Source organism: Anticarsia gemmatalis, chromosome 15 (assembly GCF_050436995.1).
Source record: "Anticarsia gemmatalis isolate Benzon Research Colony breed Stoneville strain chromosome 15, ilAntGemm2 primary, whole genome shotgun sequence".
NCBI classification, from domain to species: Eukaryota; Metazoa; Arthropoda; class Insecta; order Lepidoptera; family Erebidae; genus Anticarsia; species Anticarsia gemmatalis.
Genome location: NC_134759.1, coordinates 1904652 through 1922207, shown reverse-complemented (window position 1 = coordinate 1922207; position 17556 = coordinate 1904652). Strand labels below are relative to the sequence as shown.

The window sequence follows — 17556 nt, the reverse complement described above, 5'->3', positions numbered from 1 at the left end:
TTAACCCCGACCTCCCTGAATGAATTTAGTCTTTAAGATAGACTTGGAGTTCAAAGTTTCAACAGCCCAACTTACGTCCAGCCCAGCATGTATTCTTGTCTACGAGAGGGCCTATATTCGGATCGTCAACTACCTACTTAAGTACCTTAAAGTTAGGTTTTGTCGAAATCGGTTCAGCAGTTTTGCCATTAAAGCGTAGGTAAAATACAGATTGGCAATTATAACATTAACATGTACAGTATAAATATGTACTCTATTGCACTGTTGTATATTAATTGTAGTAAAGTAATTTGAAAAAAATCATAACGTTATTCACAAAATATTGCTCACGTCTACGCTCTAATAGGCACTGGTAAGTAGTAATTGCCTACATTTATTAGACATGACTAAAACAAATTCAGGTATCTAAAGTAAGAATACCTACTGAACTGTTCCCAGGTGTAGAAGTTTCTTTAGGCCCAGCGCAGACAGACCGGAATAATCCTCGCGCGGTCTCGAGCATTTTCTTTACGGCTCGCGGATGCTCGAGCATGCTCGCGACTGCTCGAGCCTGCGCGAGGAAAACTTTCTAGGTTACCATTCTTCATTAAACAGGCCAGTTTTCGTGAAAATTCGTCAACGATGGTAGACTGGGCCATGATTATAAGGGTCAGCGCAGACCAAGAGGAGCGCAGCGGGGAGGATTTTTTTAACGCACTTGAAAATCAACTTAAAATTAATTAAAATAAAGTGCATAATTGCTTGAACCTGACAAAAAATGCTCGCGCGTCCTCGAGGATGCGCGGGTATCCCCGCGCATACTCGAGGACGCGCGAGCATCGTACGAAAAATTTCAATGTTGTTACTGAGTTTAAAGAGAGAGAACGTCATTTTTATTCTTCTTCAGTCAAAAGAGCGATTATAATCATGGCCCAGTCTACCATCGTTGACGAATTTTCACGAAAACTGGCCTGTTTAATGAAGAATGGTAACCTAGAAAGTTTTCCTCGCGCAGGCTCGAGCAGTCGCGAGCATGCTCGAGCATCCGCGAGCCGTAAAGAAAATGCTCGAGACCGCGCGAGGATTATTCCGGTCTGTCTGCGCTGGGCCTAATTGCTCTTTTGACTGAAGAAGAATAAAAATGACGTTCTCTCTCTTTAAACTCAGTAACAACATTGAAATTTTTCGTACGATGCTCGCGCGTCCTCGAGTATGCGCGGGGATACCCGCGCATCCTCGAGGACGCGCGAGCATTTTTTGTCAGGTTCAAGCAATTATGCACTTTATATTAATTAATTTAAAGTTGATTTTCAAGTGCGTTAAAAAAATCCTCTCCGCTGCGCTCTTCTCGGTCTGCGCTGACCCTTAGAAAATCGAACCTGCGACTCGCAGTTCATTCATTGAAGGGCGTTCTAACTTAAGGGTTAAGGGTGTTTCTCCTAGATGGCGCTATATTCATCGTAAAGGTTTATAATATTAGAAACTAAACGCGTCACTTTGTGAACGCAAAGAAAAATATTTCTAATATAAGCAGTAATATTAGTCCTGAGTAAAAGTCACTAGAATATTATGTATAGTAAAATAAATAATTGTTAATACATAAGGTTTTTTATTTTTATTGTACACGAACAAAACGCTTTTCATGTCAACAACAAATATGGCAGCATAGTTGGCGTCTTTCGTAGAATTAGACATTCTATGAGTATTTTTCTAAGCAAAATCCAATTACAAACACTTATCCAGTGATCGTAAAATGAAATTCGCAATATTTTAATTATTTTGGCGCAGCAATTGTATTTCGTAAGAGTATAGATATGTCGTTTAGCGTAACACGGATAGTTTATTATTCTGTGTAGAAGTTCTAATATTTTATAGGTCTATCGAGTAGCGCGAACCTATGAAATTCAATTTATTTTTTACATTTATGTGAAAATTTTAATTTTTATAACATGGAGGAGGTGAAAGTGTGTCGTATTTGTCTTGTAACGGATGTAAGGATGCACGACTTGCAGTCGCATCCCATAAATTATTACCTTGAGCCCGTAACTGGGAGTAATGTAAGTTTTAAATACTTCGGTATTATTCTTCTAGCGTTATTTATGATTTTATTTATGAATAACTCTATTATGTAAATAAAGACTTTTTTATTTTTTATTTCCTAACTTCATAAAAAATATTTATGTAGCTATGGCTGTATAATTTGCACAACTCGAGTTCAGAGCTGAATCACAGAACTAAAACAACTTAGTTAATTAATAAAAATACAAATTAATTACAAAGAATATAATATGTTAACATTTTTTATGGATAACTAATAAAGTCACAAAATATTTTATAAAGTTCCAGCACATAGATTCTTTTGATTAAAAATACATTTTTTTTCAGCTATTGACTATTCTGAATTGTCCACCTTTGGCCTGCTATGAGTGTGCTGCACTTCTGAAAAAGTTTTACAGTTTCAAACAAAAGTGTGTCAAAAGTCAGGCAGTACTTTATGGGTTAATCGATTGCACTGGAAAGGTAAGACTAACATAACTTTTTCCTAATAATCCAAAATTATCATTAAATTAAATAAATGTTCATAAGTCAATATTAATTAAATAATTATATATTTTTTAAAACAACTGGAAGCAAAGAGCTTTTTCTGGACAAAACTACATTGAAAGGCTTTTTCTGGTTAAATTCCCAGTTAATTCAGTCAGTTATCAAAATCATTGATAACAACTGTACATATTTCATTTTGGAAATAAAAGTATATTTTATTTCAGTGCATTAAGTTAACTTCAACACTTAAAGTACTTTTACATGGCCAATTTTTTTTTCTACCCTGAATAATGATAATCTATAAGTAAAACATGTTCTTGATATTACAGATAGATCCAACAGATTTAAAACTAATAGACCGACAAGATCTTGAACTATTTTCAAATCTGGCAACATATACTGTAACACCATTCTCTGTACCCGAACAACCTGTTCAATATGAAGAACCGGAAGACATCATAATAGCTAAAGAAGAACCCGGTATAGAAGATCCCGTAATTGAGACCTCTATAGACATAGATGATATAAAGGAAGAATTTGAATTAACACCGGAGAGGATTTACTCAAGTGATGATGAGGATGATGAACCGTTGTCTTCTCATAAGAAGAAGAAGGCAGAAGAGACGGTTGCGAATCCAATGCTTGATATAGAAGTGGAGATAGAAGTAAGTAATTGTCTTAAAAGTTTTTATAGTAGAATAACTGAGTTGCGAGATTTGATTTAGGTTTTTGATAATCTTTGTTAAATTCAATAAGGCACTGGCTGTTTATCACCTTATGTTGCTACAGACTTTTTTATTGACATTACCCTTTCCTGGTAAAATGAGATGGAGTGAGGTTTGACTAAACCCCCCATAGGCTGAACTTCATTCACACAAGGAATGTTAAAAAAAATCTGTTCTCACTAAACCTTTAATGACAAGTTGATTTCACAGGTAGCATATATTAGTTTTATTAGAAACTAGAGGCCGCCCGCGACTTCGTCCGCGTGGAAATCCTTTCCGTGTAGATCTTGATCCCTCGAGAACTCCGGGATAAAAAGTAGCCTATGTGTTAATCTGGATCTTCAGCTACCTACATACCAAATTTCATCGTAATTGATTCAGTAGTATTTGCGTGAAAGGGTAACAAACATCCATACATACATACTCACAAACTTTCGCTTTTATAATATTAGTAGGATATCAAAATGTTGTAAATAATATTTTCTTGATTTTTCAGCCCACAGAAGAATTACCGGTAACTATTGTAGAACCAGAACCAAGGAAACGAGGTAGGCCTAAGAAGAACTCGAATACTTATATACCGAACCTCAATCCGAAGCCTAAAATAAAGTCTAAATTAAAACCTAAACATAGCTCCAAGACGTTTCTGGATTCTATCACGGACCTTGAAGAATTTATTAATGTTATTAATTTAACTGTAAGTATACAAATCTATTAAAAAAATCTTGCTTGTGTAAAGTAGTTTGGATTAATAAGTGTCTTGCAACGACTAGAATGAAATCAATTTATAAAAAAAAACATGAAATATAGGTAAGATTTTTTCACAGTTTAATTTCATTTTGCTTAAGGGTCGGTTTATTTCTGACGGTAGACGCGTCGAGCGTAGCTTATTATACCATGTTTGGGTCTTGTGAGTTAAGCAACCCTTGGCGCGGTCATTCCGTGATCGCTTAGTGGTTTATGAATTGAGCGTCTTTCTGCTTCGTAGAGTAGGTACGTAAAAATTCGGTCCTAGTTGTTATCAGTAGGTGACAGGTACACACATTACATAATAATTGTAAAAACAAGCTATGATTTATTGATGTATTAGTTGGAGGAACAAATGGAAGAGATACAGAAGCGCAAGGAGTCGGCCAACTACTTGAACTCTCCGTTTCAATGCGAGCTGTGCTACAAGGGGTTCGTGGATACTCTCGCGTGGAAACATCACCTCAGTAAACATTCACCGGTAAGATACCTATACTGTAATCGTTTTAGATTAAGAGGTGGGCAGGATTTTTGATAGTGATGGATAATTTCTCAGCTTATCAATTCGGCTAGCCACAGGATTTAATCCATAGCCAGTGAAATTTTGAAGATAAACAAGGAATTTTTTCTAAAAATTTTAGGGAAACTATCACCTGCCTTGCTCCAAAACTTTTTGCAGGGCCATTTTTGGACCAACAGTCGTAACTTACAAATCAAAGAAAAAATCAGTTCTTCAAAATACTTGGCGGTATGCACTATCAGATATTTTTTTGGGAAAAGAAGATTGTCAGCTATTTTTTTGAGAGGTCACATTTTATTCGTTCCATAAAACAGATATTTATGTTTTAATTTTCTGATACCTTACTAAATATTTAAATTATTGTGGTGATATAATTGCTGTTTTTATGTACAGAGTGCAGGCGACATAGAGTGTGCAGTGTGCAAATTCAGGTTCAAGACTAAGCGTGCGCTACACAAGCACGCGGCCAACCATGAGAAGAAATACGCTTGCAAATCATGCCCGTACATATCTTCTAACACGTGAGTAAATACATATAATGTGTACATTTTTACATACATACATAAAAAAATACTTTTGAAATGATGTGTGTATAAGAAACTAGTTGACTCGCGCAACTTCGCTTGCCTCACATAAGAAAATGGGTCAACACTTTCCCCGTTTTTCTAACATTTCTTACTGGTACTCTGCTCCTATTGGTCGCAGTGTGATGATATATGACCTACAGCCTCGATAAATGTCCTATCTAATACTGAAATATTTTTTCAAATCGGACCAGTAGTTCCTGAGATTAGCGCATTCAAACAAACAAACAAACAAACAAATTTTTCAGCTTTATAATATTAGTAACAGCGAAGAAACTAATTTTTGTCTTTCGTATAGGAATATTTTGTAACTTTCGTGTATTTTGTTCAGGACTCAAGCGAAACAGCATCAAGGCTGGCATAAAGGCGTCACATACAAATGTCATCACTGTGACGATATATTCACGTAAGTGTTTTATCAAACATAAGAATATAGTCAACTAGCTGACCCGCGCAACTTTGCTTGCGTCACCTAAGAGAATGAGTCAAAATTTTCCCCGTTTTTGTAACATTTTTCGTTGCTTCTCCGCTCCTAATGACCGTAGCGTGATGTTATATAGCATATATCCTTCCTCGATAAATGGGCTATCTAACACTGAAAGATTTTTTTAAATCGGACCAGTAGATCCTGAAATTAGCGCGTTCAAACAAACAAACAAACAAATAAACAAACAAACAATCAAACAAACAAACTCTTCAGCTTTATAATATTAGTATAGATAATTTAAAGACAATCCCAATTTCTCTTAATAATCTCATTTCGAGCACTGTCATTGGTTGATCAACTATACTCCGCCCTGCCCAGCTTTGCTTCTATAAAAACTAACCGTTACACAAGACTTCGTTTGAACGTTTAAACGCCTCCATGCCCGTTTTCAAACGTGTACGTATACGTGCGCGCGTGAGTACAAAGATTTTTTTTTCTTAGATATTATATTTGCCGAGGTTGTTTAAATAGGTGACCATCTTAGAAATTCCGAGCTTCTCTGTGTTTCGGAAGGAGCGTTATATTGTGGGTCCGGGCTGTATAAAGACAGTGTCTTTACAGAGATTTTTACAGCCGTTAACAGTAGTCAGAAGCTTGATAGTCTGACTACCAGTCTTACCGAAAGGTATGTGTACGAAACTGGGTTGTGGAGGTCCGATAGGCAGTCGCTCCATGTAAAATACTAATATTCAGCTGCATCCTGTGAGACTGGAAGCCGACTCCAACATAGTTGGACAAAGGCTAGGCTGATGATTGAAGGTCTTGTATTATTTGTATTGTTTCTTAGTGTCGGTCTTATATTATTTGTATTGTTCCTTAGCGTTTGGACATCGTACATGAGCCACATCCGCATCAAGCACCCGTCGGAGTTCATCTGCGGACTCTGCGGGTACTCGTACGTCAGCAAGCTCGGACTCGCCATGCACAAAACTATGATGCACAAGGATATCATGGTAAGTGCTGTAATTTCTTAGCTCATCTAAATTGAAGAGTATGTCGGTTTGATTTTTTAAACGCGCGAATCGCTGTATCTCCTCGATGTATTTGAATAACTCGTTTTTTAATGTTAGCCGCATTTAGGAACATGGCTATAACATTACGCTATGACCTACGATAGAGAAGTGGTGACTGCTAAAAATGTGTTTTGCTATAATTTGAGCACTTAGTAGAGAGCCCTGCAACGTACGATTGATCAATAGTAAAATTGAGGTTTAGGTGTATAACCAAAAAAGTAGTCGTTGCGAAAAGGTAAAAGGTCTGCGGGTACCTAAATGGCGTTCTAAAACTAGAATTTTGTATGCCTCCACGACCCGCGCAACTTGCCTACGAACTCTCTACCTAGTTGTCAGAATGTAGTGAAGTCTTATAACTAACTAGCTGACCCGCGCAACTTCGCTTGCGTCACCGAAGAGAATCAGAGGTCAGAATTTTCCCCGTTTTTGTAACATTTTTCGTTGCTACTCCGCTCCTAATGGCCGTAGCGTGATGTTATATAGCCTATAGCCTTCCTCGATAAATGGCCTATCTAACACCGAAAGAATTTTTCAAATCGGACCAGTAGATCCTGAGATTAGCGCGTTCAAATAAACAAACAATCAATCAGACAAACAAACTCTTCAGCTTTATAATATTAGTATAGATCTATCACACTTTTTTTTGTACAGGCGAAAGGCGAGAACCTGCCAGCTGAAGGTCCGTACTGCAAAGACTGTGACGTCAAGTTTATATCCTCCGAAGCCTTCAAACGTCACATGGTCATGTCTACCAAGCACAGCGGGAATACAAAGACTATGTAAGTTGGAATAAAGTTCCGTTTCAATTGAACACTGTAATTATTGTAGTATCTTTGAAACTTTATAATCCCTCTGTGACACGGTCGGTAATGTATTCGACTGCCAATTTTAAGGTCTTGGGTTCGATGCCCGGGCTAGATAAATTACTTACTATTGATCTCTTGACCCAGAGTTTGCTAACGTGCCCTCCCCCGGTATGTGGCAACAGACTTGACTTCTTGCATGGGACTCTGCCTACACCTTTGTGTATAACAAACGTGATATTAGTATGTACGTATCTATGAATGCCCTCTGCACTATGTAAAACGTTTGATTTTGTTAAAATGTTTGATTTCTACTACCGCTATTGTTTGAATACATCTAGTGGACACTTACGAAACTAAACAATCTTTAATTTATACTAACATTTGTATGCTTTAGCAACGGATGTCGGACATGCGGCGAGACGTTCAAGCATGCGGAAGAGTTGAGACTACATCATCGCAAGGAGCATGCGCGGAAAAGACCCAAGAACTATGGCAAGAAACCATCCAATATGCACTTCCCTGCCAAGTGTGAACATGTGAGTATTGTCTTTGATTAATACCTGCTCAAGATGAGATATAAGTAAGAACTCGAGTATTAAAACTATGCTGTGTGCAGTGTGACAAACGGATGTACGAACAGATATGGCGAAGTTCTAAGAGTACTTGTTGACTGTGGTACCCTATAAACTAGCTTAAATTTACAAGAAGTACACTACAGAAAGTCCAAAACCTTAAACTTTTTCTTTCTACCGATACTATATAAGTCGTAGCAATCTGTAAATGGGGCCATTACAAACGTGCAAACTGCACCATGCCATTTTATCTGACTTTCTCGTTCTCACTGGATGTGATCTGCCGCATCTTTGCAATGTGACTATGTGTATTGTTAAACCTATGATTAAAATTACGACGAACGAACTACGTCGTAATTTTAATACTATATATACTACTATACTATACTATATTATTGTGATTGAGGAAGTTAGATAACTAGCAGTCATTTCCATAGTGTTCGGAAGAGATCCCGAACGGTCGTGAACACTGGGCTCACTACCGGCGCGCCCATCCTGACAAGAAGTATCCCGTGCAGAAGAATTATATATGTGATGTTTGCGGCAAGAGTTTTAGGGTAAGTATTGTTAATTATTTAAATTGATGAAAAATTACCTCCTAGCCAATTTGGGAATAAGGTGGGCAATTTCGCTGAAATCAGCTAAGTAGTAGCAGAGAGTGTATCTCCCTATTTTCTCAGAGAAGCTCGTGGCTTAGTTAACAACAGCCGCGCGAATCAATCTCTGAGGTTAAGCCATGCTTGCCGAAGTTGATTTGTGGATGGCTGACCGTCTTATACATATCGAGTTTCTCCGTGTTTCGGAAGACACGTTAAATTGTGGGTCCCGGCTGTCATTTTCGAAGATCTTTGACGGTCGTTACAGTTACGGTCGACAACCAGTCTTACCGAAGGGTATCGTGTTATCCCAGGTTACTGGGTTGCGGAGGTCAGATAGGCAGTCACTCCATGTAAAACACTGATATTCAACTGCATCCGGTGAGACTGGAAGCCGACTCCAACATAGCTTGGAAGAAAGGCTAAGCTGATATATTTATTTTCTCAGTCCCATAATAGGGTCACAACTTATTGGTCCTTCCCGGGACTTGAATCCGAAATTCGCATTATCGACCGCCCCAAAGAAATTCTGTTGGTAATGGTTACGTTATCAGCGAAATGTGCAGGACTTTGTCTATCGTCTTAGTGTGTGCACAATACATGGGTACACACTATACTCTTACTCTAAAGGTAGCATTCGGTACTTAGCGACCGCGACGCGCGACCGCCACCCGCGACCATGGTCGCCTGTCGCGAGGCGACCCTAGCTTTCGGATTTCAGCGACGGCGACATCGTCACTCTTCCCGCAGTTTTAACGGGTGACGGTTGTGTTCTAGTGCAGTACGATATGGCGGACAATTATTCCGCAGCTAGGAAAAAAGTTATACAGCAGCTATTGGAGGATGAAGAAGATGATGATATTCTTATTATGCTATTATCTATGCCTCCAGAAAAAAGAATGAGGATTATTTATAAGATGCGAGCCTTACATCATATAAAGGTGGGTTTTTAATAACTAATTCTATTAACTTCTCGGCCTCGTTCGGTGAAAATGCCGCCATTTTGATGTGCTTCTCGCCTGCGTCGCGTGACGGCACTGCCTCCGATGCGACCGAGTCGCTGTCGCCACGCTGCTCTCTAGCCACGCCCACCGGTCGCGCGTCGCGGTCGCTAGATTTAGTACTCCATATAAATCCATACTAAGCAGTGGGTCGCGCGACGCGGTCGCGGTCGCTAAGAACCGAATGTTACCTTAATAGGCCCGTGGGACGGATAACCGACACGACCAGTAGGAAGTCCAGTATTCGAACCCGGGACCTCTGCATGGTAGTCGATACACTATCGAGGCATTATCATCCTTGGCCTGTGTCCATCTATTGCAGATGATTCAGGTGGCGTCAGAAAAAGGAATATTTATAATGAGGGAACATCTTCGTCCGTGACTTAAAAGGCCTATGCGGGAGTGACAACCGCGATCGCATATCGAGGTAGTCTGTTGATATACTAACATTAATACTTTACCCAGGGTAACGCGTTCCTAGTATACCACAAACGCACACATTCCGAGGAGAAAGCGTACAAATGCTCGCAGTGCGACAAGGCGTTCTTCAACCGCACCAACCTGCAGGTGCATCAGAAGACTCACAGCGACTCGCGGCCCTACCCCTGCTCCGTCTGCTTCAAGGCCTTCAAGAACAAGGGAGCGCTCACCAGGCACTTCCGAGTATGTATTCATACCATTATAAAGTGTAGAAAATCTCCCTCTTTAGGCCTGAAACTGTATATAACAGATGCTCGCTGTTTCGTGAATACGTACTTGCTTACGTCCGTGGGACCGCAACGGTGCCCATTGCCGGGATCGGATTATTATGCAATGTTACTAGTCCAAGGCAAAACAATTTTATATGGGACCGCGAGGACCTTCACGCAGTTTTGAGCATTAAATATTCATTTAACATCTTTTATTTCTTTTGCCCTTATTACGTTACGTGCTGTCGGTACAGAATGTTTTTTTACTCAAAAACATGCTGTCCAGGGATTTGGTTAATGTTTTTCCACTAGCCACCTACCTGAAGTCAATCCTTCTTAGAAATCCCCCGTACAACTATAAAGTGGATAGAAATTTTTGGCAGTAGCAGAATTGTAGATAGAGTAATTTTTAATGTAACAAAGTCACTCGAACTGTCCCGTGGGACCAGAGTCGAATACGAAACCAGATAGGCAGTTGCAGTTCTCTAATATTTTAATAGTAAGTTCCACAACGGTTCCTAGCCACGAGTAGACTCAGATAGTATAATTTGGTCGAAACGTCAAGTAATTAAGGTATCATAAACCTAAAAGAAATCATTGGCCATAGTACCCGTTATGTATTGTGCTATAGTTTAAAAACTCTCTAATATGTTGTTTTTGTTTCCAGTGTCACACAGGTCTGAAACCGTACGAGTGCGAGGTGTGCGGCAAGGCGTTCTCCCAGTCCAACAGTCGCAAGCTGCACGTGAGCACCGTGCACCTCAAGCACCCCGCGCCCTACGTCAGTCGCCGCAGGAACAAGCCCGGCGACAAGGACGCACAACCACCCTTTATATTCTAAGATAATTACTGGCTGGTGGTTTGGCTCACACTGCCTCTTTGGGCGGTGTTGCTGGCTGGTGGTTCTAAGCTAATTACGAACAGGTTTTAATTTTTAAAAGGCAACTCTGCGAGTTCTTTTGAAACCTACGAATAACGGAGACTAAATAAAATTATAGGGGACTGGAAACTCAGGGGAGATGCCTTTGCTCAGCAGTGGGACATAGATACAGGCTAAATAAACAAAAATAAAAAAAAGTTTCACTACATTTGGTTCCACATGAGAAATTGACCCACGATTTGCAATAATGTCGTAGTGTGACTTGCCACGAAAGCTAGTCTAGGCTAGCTAGTTCCAGAGAACAAATTTCAATAATATTAGTATAGTTATAAAAAATCGCATTTCGTTAGATGTTTAACTTTATTTTATAACTATTTCTGTATTGTATACCCGCCAACTGCTTTTATTTTAACGTTAACGTTAATCATGCGACAATTTATGACTGGCCTTACTATCTACATTTTAGTCAGTTATAAAGGATAGACAAAAGTCTTATTTCGCCGCTGGTCGTGATAAATTTTAGTTGATAGAAATGACAACGACGTAAGTTTTCGCTTTATGAATAAGATTGTAGTTAGGTATTATTGTTAGGTTATAGGTAAATGACTCGCATCGAGTCTTGAGCAATAGGGATCAACCCATCGTATTATATAACAATTTAAGTTAATGAAATGTAACAATATTGTCTATAGAATATTGTATACTCTGAACCATGGCCATATTTGATTTTTTTTAATAGTTTTTTTTGTGTAGTTAAGTTATTGGCTAATGTTATATATTACAAACTTTCATAGCACTTGACTTACTTGAAAATAAATAGAAAAAGGTCTAGTATTACTCTATATTGAAATGAAATTGAAATACCTACTTGTAAATAATATCGACTGAATTTAAATAAATATTATCTTGTGATAACTTGACAGTGCAATTAGAATGCAATCTTAGAATAGTTAATAGCAATATTTTATGTAATAAATAAGTACAGTAAAGAGACTGTGAAATGTATTCATGTATTGTGCTTTATAGGAATAAAATCGTTTCGTGTAATATTTTTTGTTTTATTGAATAATATTATGCAAGGGTGTGGAAGAAACTACAGTGATTTAACAGGCTTTTCAAAAGGCCTCGGGGTAGATTCCCGAGAAAATTAGAGTCAATACATACGCGAAATCTAAACAACTACGCACTCGCTCCCGCGGCACGCCAACTCGTTACTCGTTCATCGTCGGCGGTGGGACAAGTGCCTTATGGGGAATGCTTTTACGCAGCCTATACTTATCGGTGCGTCCCTTAGAAGGGTCTTACAAAAATTAAACATTTAAAAACCACAATTTCTAAACGTATCTCTCGTCTCGTGGTTCTCCAAAAAGCTGACTGAATAAAAAAATAAAAGATTATTAAATTTGTCTGTACCCGGCGAAAAGGAACGTCATTGCCGGCGCTGTCAATCGGTCAGCTGATTGTCACACAAATGTCAAATATTTCCTATCTTGTTGTGGTTCTATTTCCTTTGATAAAATTACAATAGAAACTGTGTAAAACATAACTAACGATGATCAAAGGTAATCAGTACAGATGTACTTAAAACTGAGTGTTTGTGTTCAGAACAATGTCTGTTTCATCGATTGACGCGGCTCACCCGCGATTTTTGTCAAAACCTATATTAATTACCGGTGGTACAGTATAAATAATGGTTTTATACTATCTAAATTGGTGGTAGAATGTTTGTTTTGGATGCTTAATAACCCTAGAAAGCTATTACTAACGTATTCAAGTATATATTGTTTGATGCATGAGGTTATGTTAGAAAAAGTAATCAAAATATTGTTATTTCGTAAAAGTTGCACGAACTTTTTACTAACTTCAAGTCAGTGAGCAACCAGTTTCGATCTTATGTATATTTATAAGAAATTGTTCATGATAACCTTATATTATTATTTACAAAGGCAGTCAGGCCTTATCAGTCTTGCATAGTTTTGTTTGTTTTATGGCAAAGACATTATCTCATAGTGCCTAATATTCTGCTTTTAACTCGATCTCTGTATTGGGTAGAAATATTTTAAAACATTTGTGCACATTTGTGTTTAGTTCTAACTGGTTTGATAACTTTTGTGGACACAATGTTTTCAGTTAAAGGTAACATTTGTATAAATAATTATTTTTATCTAAAAATACGATTCTTGCCTTGTTTGTACATTGTATTAAGTATAATTCTACACTATGGTTTATAATGTTTTAGGTCATTATCTTATTGTCACATAATTTTGTTGAATGTAACCAGTCAGTGATATAGATGGGACATACCTACTCATTACATAATTTGCTGAAAGGCCATAAGAACAATAGATAATTAATTATTATGCCACCTTGTTTCCACAGTTAAACTGTGTATACAGTTTTGTTGAGGATTTCTAGATATTGAATAAGATGATTTACCAGACCTACTAAAATTACTATAAAAATCTAATTATATATTTATTATATCTTCTACTTAAAGTTACCATATTAATGATTATTTTCTTTAGGTTTGAAAGTAGCTCTGGTCCAGTTAGCAGTAGGTCCGGACAAGGGTAAGAATATTGCTGCAGCTGTCAAAGAAATCCACAAAGCCAAGGAAAGAGGAGCACAACTTGTTGCCTTACCAGAATGTTTCAATTCTCCCTATGGAACCAGTAAGTAATTTCCCTTAACTAGTTTATATCACTAATAACTTATTTTTTAAGGTTCTAAATGAACTTTAGTTTATTAACTGTAATTAGTGAGACTACTGAAACTATATTATACTCTAGTCTAATTTGACTATAATACACCTGCTCATATTGACAATTGATGTATCTCGATCAAACTTCAGATGATAAATAAAGTATTGTAACCTTTACAATTTTCACTGCTAATAAGACTATGTTTTGCATCTTCATATTATTACATATTATTGGAGGAGGAGCTCGTGGCTTAGTTAACAACAGCCGCGCGGATCGATCTCTGAGGTTAAGCCATGCTTGCCGAGGTTGATTTGTGGATGGGTGACCATCTTATACATATCGAGTTCCTCCGTGTTTCGGAAGGCACGTTAAATTGTGGGTCCCGGCTGTCATTTTCGAAGATCTTTGACAGTCGTTAACAGTAGTCAGAAGCTTGAAAGTCTGACAACCAGTCTTACCGAAGGGTATCGTGTTATCCCAGGTAACTGGGTTGCGGAGGTCAGATAGGCAGTCGCTCCATGTAAAACACTGATATTCAGCTGCATCCGGTGAGACTGGAAGCCGACTCCAACATAGCTTGGAAGAAAGGCTGAGCTGATATATATTATTACATATTATTGATTCAATAGAACTTTAACACATTACCGACCCACTGCTGGGTATGGGTCTCCTCTCAAACAAGAGAGGGGTTTGACCTTGAGCCCACAACGCTGGGCAAGTGCAGTTTGGGGACCTTGCATGACTTCAATTTACTCTCAGACGATTAAGTTTATTTAATTTTAAAATGAATTCTTGATAAATAATAGGTGATCACAGCAATACTATAAATGAATTTATCTGCAATTTCAGAATACTTCAACGAGTATGCAGAGCAAGTGCCGACGGGTGAAACATTCAGGGCCCTATCAAAGGCAGCAGCTGATGCGTCAGTGTGTGTGGTGGGCGGAACCGTGCCAGAGAGATGTGGCAATCAGCTGTTCAACACTTGTACTGTGTGGAATAGTAATGGCGACTTGATTGCACAACATAGAAAGGTGAGGTTTGCATGAAAAGCTTTTATTATGCTCAATAAGTACTTCTAACTGGAACTATTACAAAACTGGTCCAACACATTGAAAATAAGTATTAATTCATGCTGGCTGAACTAAACTAAATAATACTTATCTGACTGTAGATATAATGTTATATGAAAAAGAGGAGATTCCCTGAGAGAGAGATGTCTGTCACTCATGAATGTGGCTTACTTATAAAATATGTTTTCATATTTTTTTGTTGTGCCAGAATACAGTATGACCTACACAAGCTCTGCAAATTAATTATCACATCAAAAAAATTGGATAAACTGATACTTAGCCAAGGAAGATATCACGTTCTATTTTCATAAACTCATTTATCACTTTACAGATGCATCTATTCGACATAGACATTCCCGGCAAGATAACTTTCAAGGAGTCGGAAGTACTATCGGCGGGTAACAAAGTAACCACGTTTGATTACTGCGGGGTTACCATAGGGATCGGCATCTGCTACGATCTGAGGTTCTATGAGATGGCTACTGTTATGGCTAGAAAAGGTAAGAGAGTACTCATTTAAGATTTTTTTTTCAAAATTTGCTTTAAAAACTGTTTACTTTTTTGTCTCGAAAAAAAACGCAAAGTAGATCTCGACACAGAACACGACCAATTAAAGGCTCGCGCACCTTTTGCCATTGTTTATATCTATATGGGAGAGATAATGACTTTTCTGGCTAAAACTGGCTATTTAAGCCATCTGATGAAGAGACGAAATGGTCGCCATTGCCGGAATCGATCGGATAGATCATCTCACTATAGTTTAACAACTTAGTAGTCATGTTTGCAACGTACGCGACTGGAAGAGGTGTAAAAATTCAGAATTTCAACTTTGACCCACAGACTTATGCAGCTACCCGTGGCCTGTATGCGGCTATTTAATGTTGAAAATATAAATAATTATTAATTTTAATTATTATTAAGATAAATATTGCATGCCAAGGCTTTATTCAGTTAATAATAGAGAACCTTAGCGTGCGCGGAATATACAAACTATTTTCTATAATTTTATTATTGTCATTTATTTTTTTATAATGTAATATTTAATGAAATATTCTATGCTATATCAAAGAGTACAGAGTGACTGGACTCTTAATAAATGTTTTACGCCACGCTCCGATAGATGGAGCTATAATTACTTGTGATATTCTCCATATTACATACATAAATAGTATGTCGAAAGTGTAGGCAGAGCTATATGAAATACGCTCACGTTTCGCCATTACCAATGTTATAGGGGGCGAGCTCCTTGCTATTTCCCGGGTCCGATACCAACGCGGCACTGAGGCCCTATAGATTCACTCCCCTTTTAATAACTGTTTTAACTATCACTACTTATATTACGAATATCCAGGATGTTCGCTTCTAATCTACCCTGGCGCATTCAACATGACAACGGGTCCCCGCCACTGGGAGCTGATGGGCCGCGCGCGGGCCAACGACCTGCAACTGTGGGTGGCGCTCGTGAGCCCCGCGCGGGACACCACCGCGGAGTACGTGGCCTGGGGACACACCATGCTGGTGGACCCGTGGGGGAAGGTCGTGGCCAGTCTTGAAGACAAGCCTGATACGCTCGTTGAGTGTGTTGGTTAGTATAAAGCAGTGGTTCCCCACCTGTGGTCCGCAGACCACCGGTGGTCCGTGGAAGTCAAAATATGGTCCGCGAATGATTACAAATTATTAATTTGCAGGGCGATAATATTACACTTGATTTTTACTATACTTACATAGTGGTCCCTGCTAACAAGAATAATATAAAAGTGGTCCTGGACTAAGAAAAGGTTGGGAACCCCTGATATAAAGTTACTGAAAACGTATCTTGCTGTTTTTCTTTTGAGTACTTTGGCAAAATGCTGTTGCTATTTAGATAAGATAACTAAATGCCTGTGTCGAGAGTTTATTTTTCTTTCCGAAATCATTTTCCTTTTTTAACCACTGATTGCCCTATGGGGCAATTAGTGTATGTGGGCAAGGGTCACCAGTCCCGAACGAGGGAAGGGTTAGGTTCTTAAGAATTTTGAATTCGAGATAATAGCAATGTGTTGTCAGAGCAAAAAATCTAAGTTTGTGTGCTTGTAGGTTGGTAGAATTGATTAGTTGACGTCGATAAAATCGATGGCATCTCTTCTCGTCATCTCTTTACCAATAAACATTTCGTACTGCTATACTAAGAATCAAATACTCTTACTATTCTTCTTTCAGATCTAAACACAGTAGCAGAAGTAAGAAGTCAAATACCAATAAGAAGTCAAAGAAGAACGGACATCTACGACACAGTAGACAAAACAAACGAATGTAGCAACTAATTGTAACAATACCAAAATGTACAACAAATATTATTGTATTTTTTATTATTTTGTTGGTTATGGAGTCACATTTTTATGGCAATAAAATTATTTTATAAAGATTTCACAGTTTTTTTTTGACAAAACGGTTTAATGCTTTTCTTTAAAACGGATCCGGAAAATTCGAATTCATGTGAACAGCAATGATTAAAAATCTTTGACTGTAGTTTACTTATTGGTATAAGCATTTATCAAGCTTTCCTTTGCTTATGAATTTTAAAATCAAGTTGGTATTGTATTAATATTATTATTATTTACGTTTGTAAGCAGCTGTGATGGCACATTTTAAAGGAGAT

General features: G+C 38.1%; 2 protein-coding genes across 4 annotated transcripts; both read left to right on the top strand.

Annotated features, from left to right (window-relative positions):
- Positions 1-1643: 1643 nt before the first annotated feature.
- LOC142978957 (uncharacterized) lies at positions 1644-12181 on the top strand. The gene is made up of 13 exons (XM_076123615.1): positions 1644-2036; positions 2365-2499; positions 2853-3188; positions 3745-3945; positions 4339-4476; positions 4909-5036; positions 5431-5505; positions 6407-6539; positions 7251-7378; positions 7800-7941; positions 8415-8534; positions 10040-10237; positions 10931-12181. The coding sequence occupies exons 1-13, from the start codon at positions 1929-1931 to the stop codon at positions 11102-11104; spliced, it is 2016 nt and encodes a 671-aa protein (XP_075979730.1). The 5' UTR covers positions 1644-1928; the 3' UTR covers positions 11105-12181.
- A 405-nt stretch (positions 12182-12586) lies between these two features.
- Positions 12587-17325, top strand: LOC142978942 (omega-amidase NIT2-A). 3 transcript variants are annotated; one of them, XM_076123591.1, is made up of 6 exons: positions 12587-12705; positions 13669-13815; positions 14695-14879; positions 15250-15418; positions 16270-16503; positions 17118-17325. In XM_076123591.1, the coding sequence occupies exons 1-6, from the start codon at positions 12696-12698 to the stop codon at positions 17219-17221; spliced, it is 849 nt and encodes a 282-aa protein (XP_075979706.1). In that variant the 5' UTR covers positions 12587-12695; the 3' UTR covers positions 17222-17325. The 3 variants fall into 3 exon arrangements, with proteins under 3 accessions (XP_075979706.1, XP_075979704.1, XP_075979705.1); XM_076123589.1 differs by having other exon boundaries at positions 12682-12819; XM_076123590.1 differs by lacking the exon at positions 12587-12705 and adding an exon at positions 13007-13279.
- Positions 17326-17556: the final 231 nt, after the last annotated feature.

Coding starts and splice junctions, on each gene's coding strand:
- LOC142978957 (XM_076123615.1), top strand. CDS start 1,929: ATGGAGGAGGTGAAAGTGTGTCGTATTTGTCTTGTAACGGATGTAAGG. Junction 3,946..4,338: donor TTAATGTTATTAATTTAACT/GTAAGTATACAA, acceptor TTGATGTATTAG/TTGGAGGAACAAATGGAAGA. Junction 5,037..5,430: donor CCGTACATATCTTCTAACAC/GTGAGTAAATAC, acceptor TATTTTGTTCAG/GACTCAAGCGAAACAGCATC.
- LOC142978942 (XM_076123589.1), top strand. CDS start 12,753: ATGTCTGTTTCATCGATTGACGCGGCTCACCCGCGATTTTTGTCAAAA. Junction 13,816..14,694: donor CAATTCTCCCTATGGAACCA/GTAAGTAATTTC, acceptor CTGCAATTTCAG/AATACTTCAACGAGTATGCA. Junction 14,880..15,249: donor TGATTGCACAACATAGAAAG/GTGAGGTTTGCA, acceptor ATCACTTTACAG/ATGCATCTATTCGACATAGA.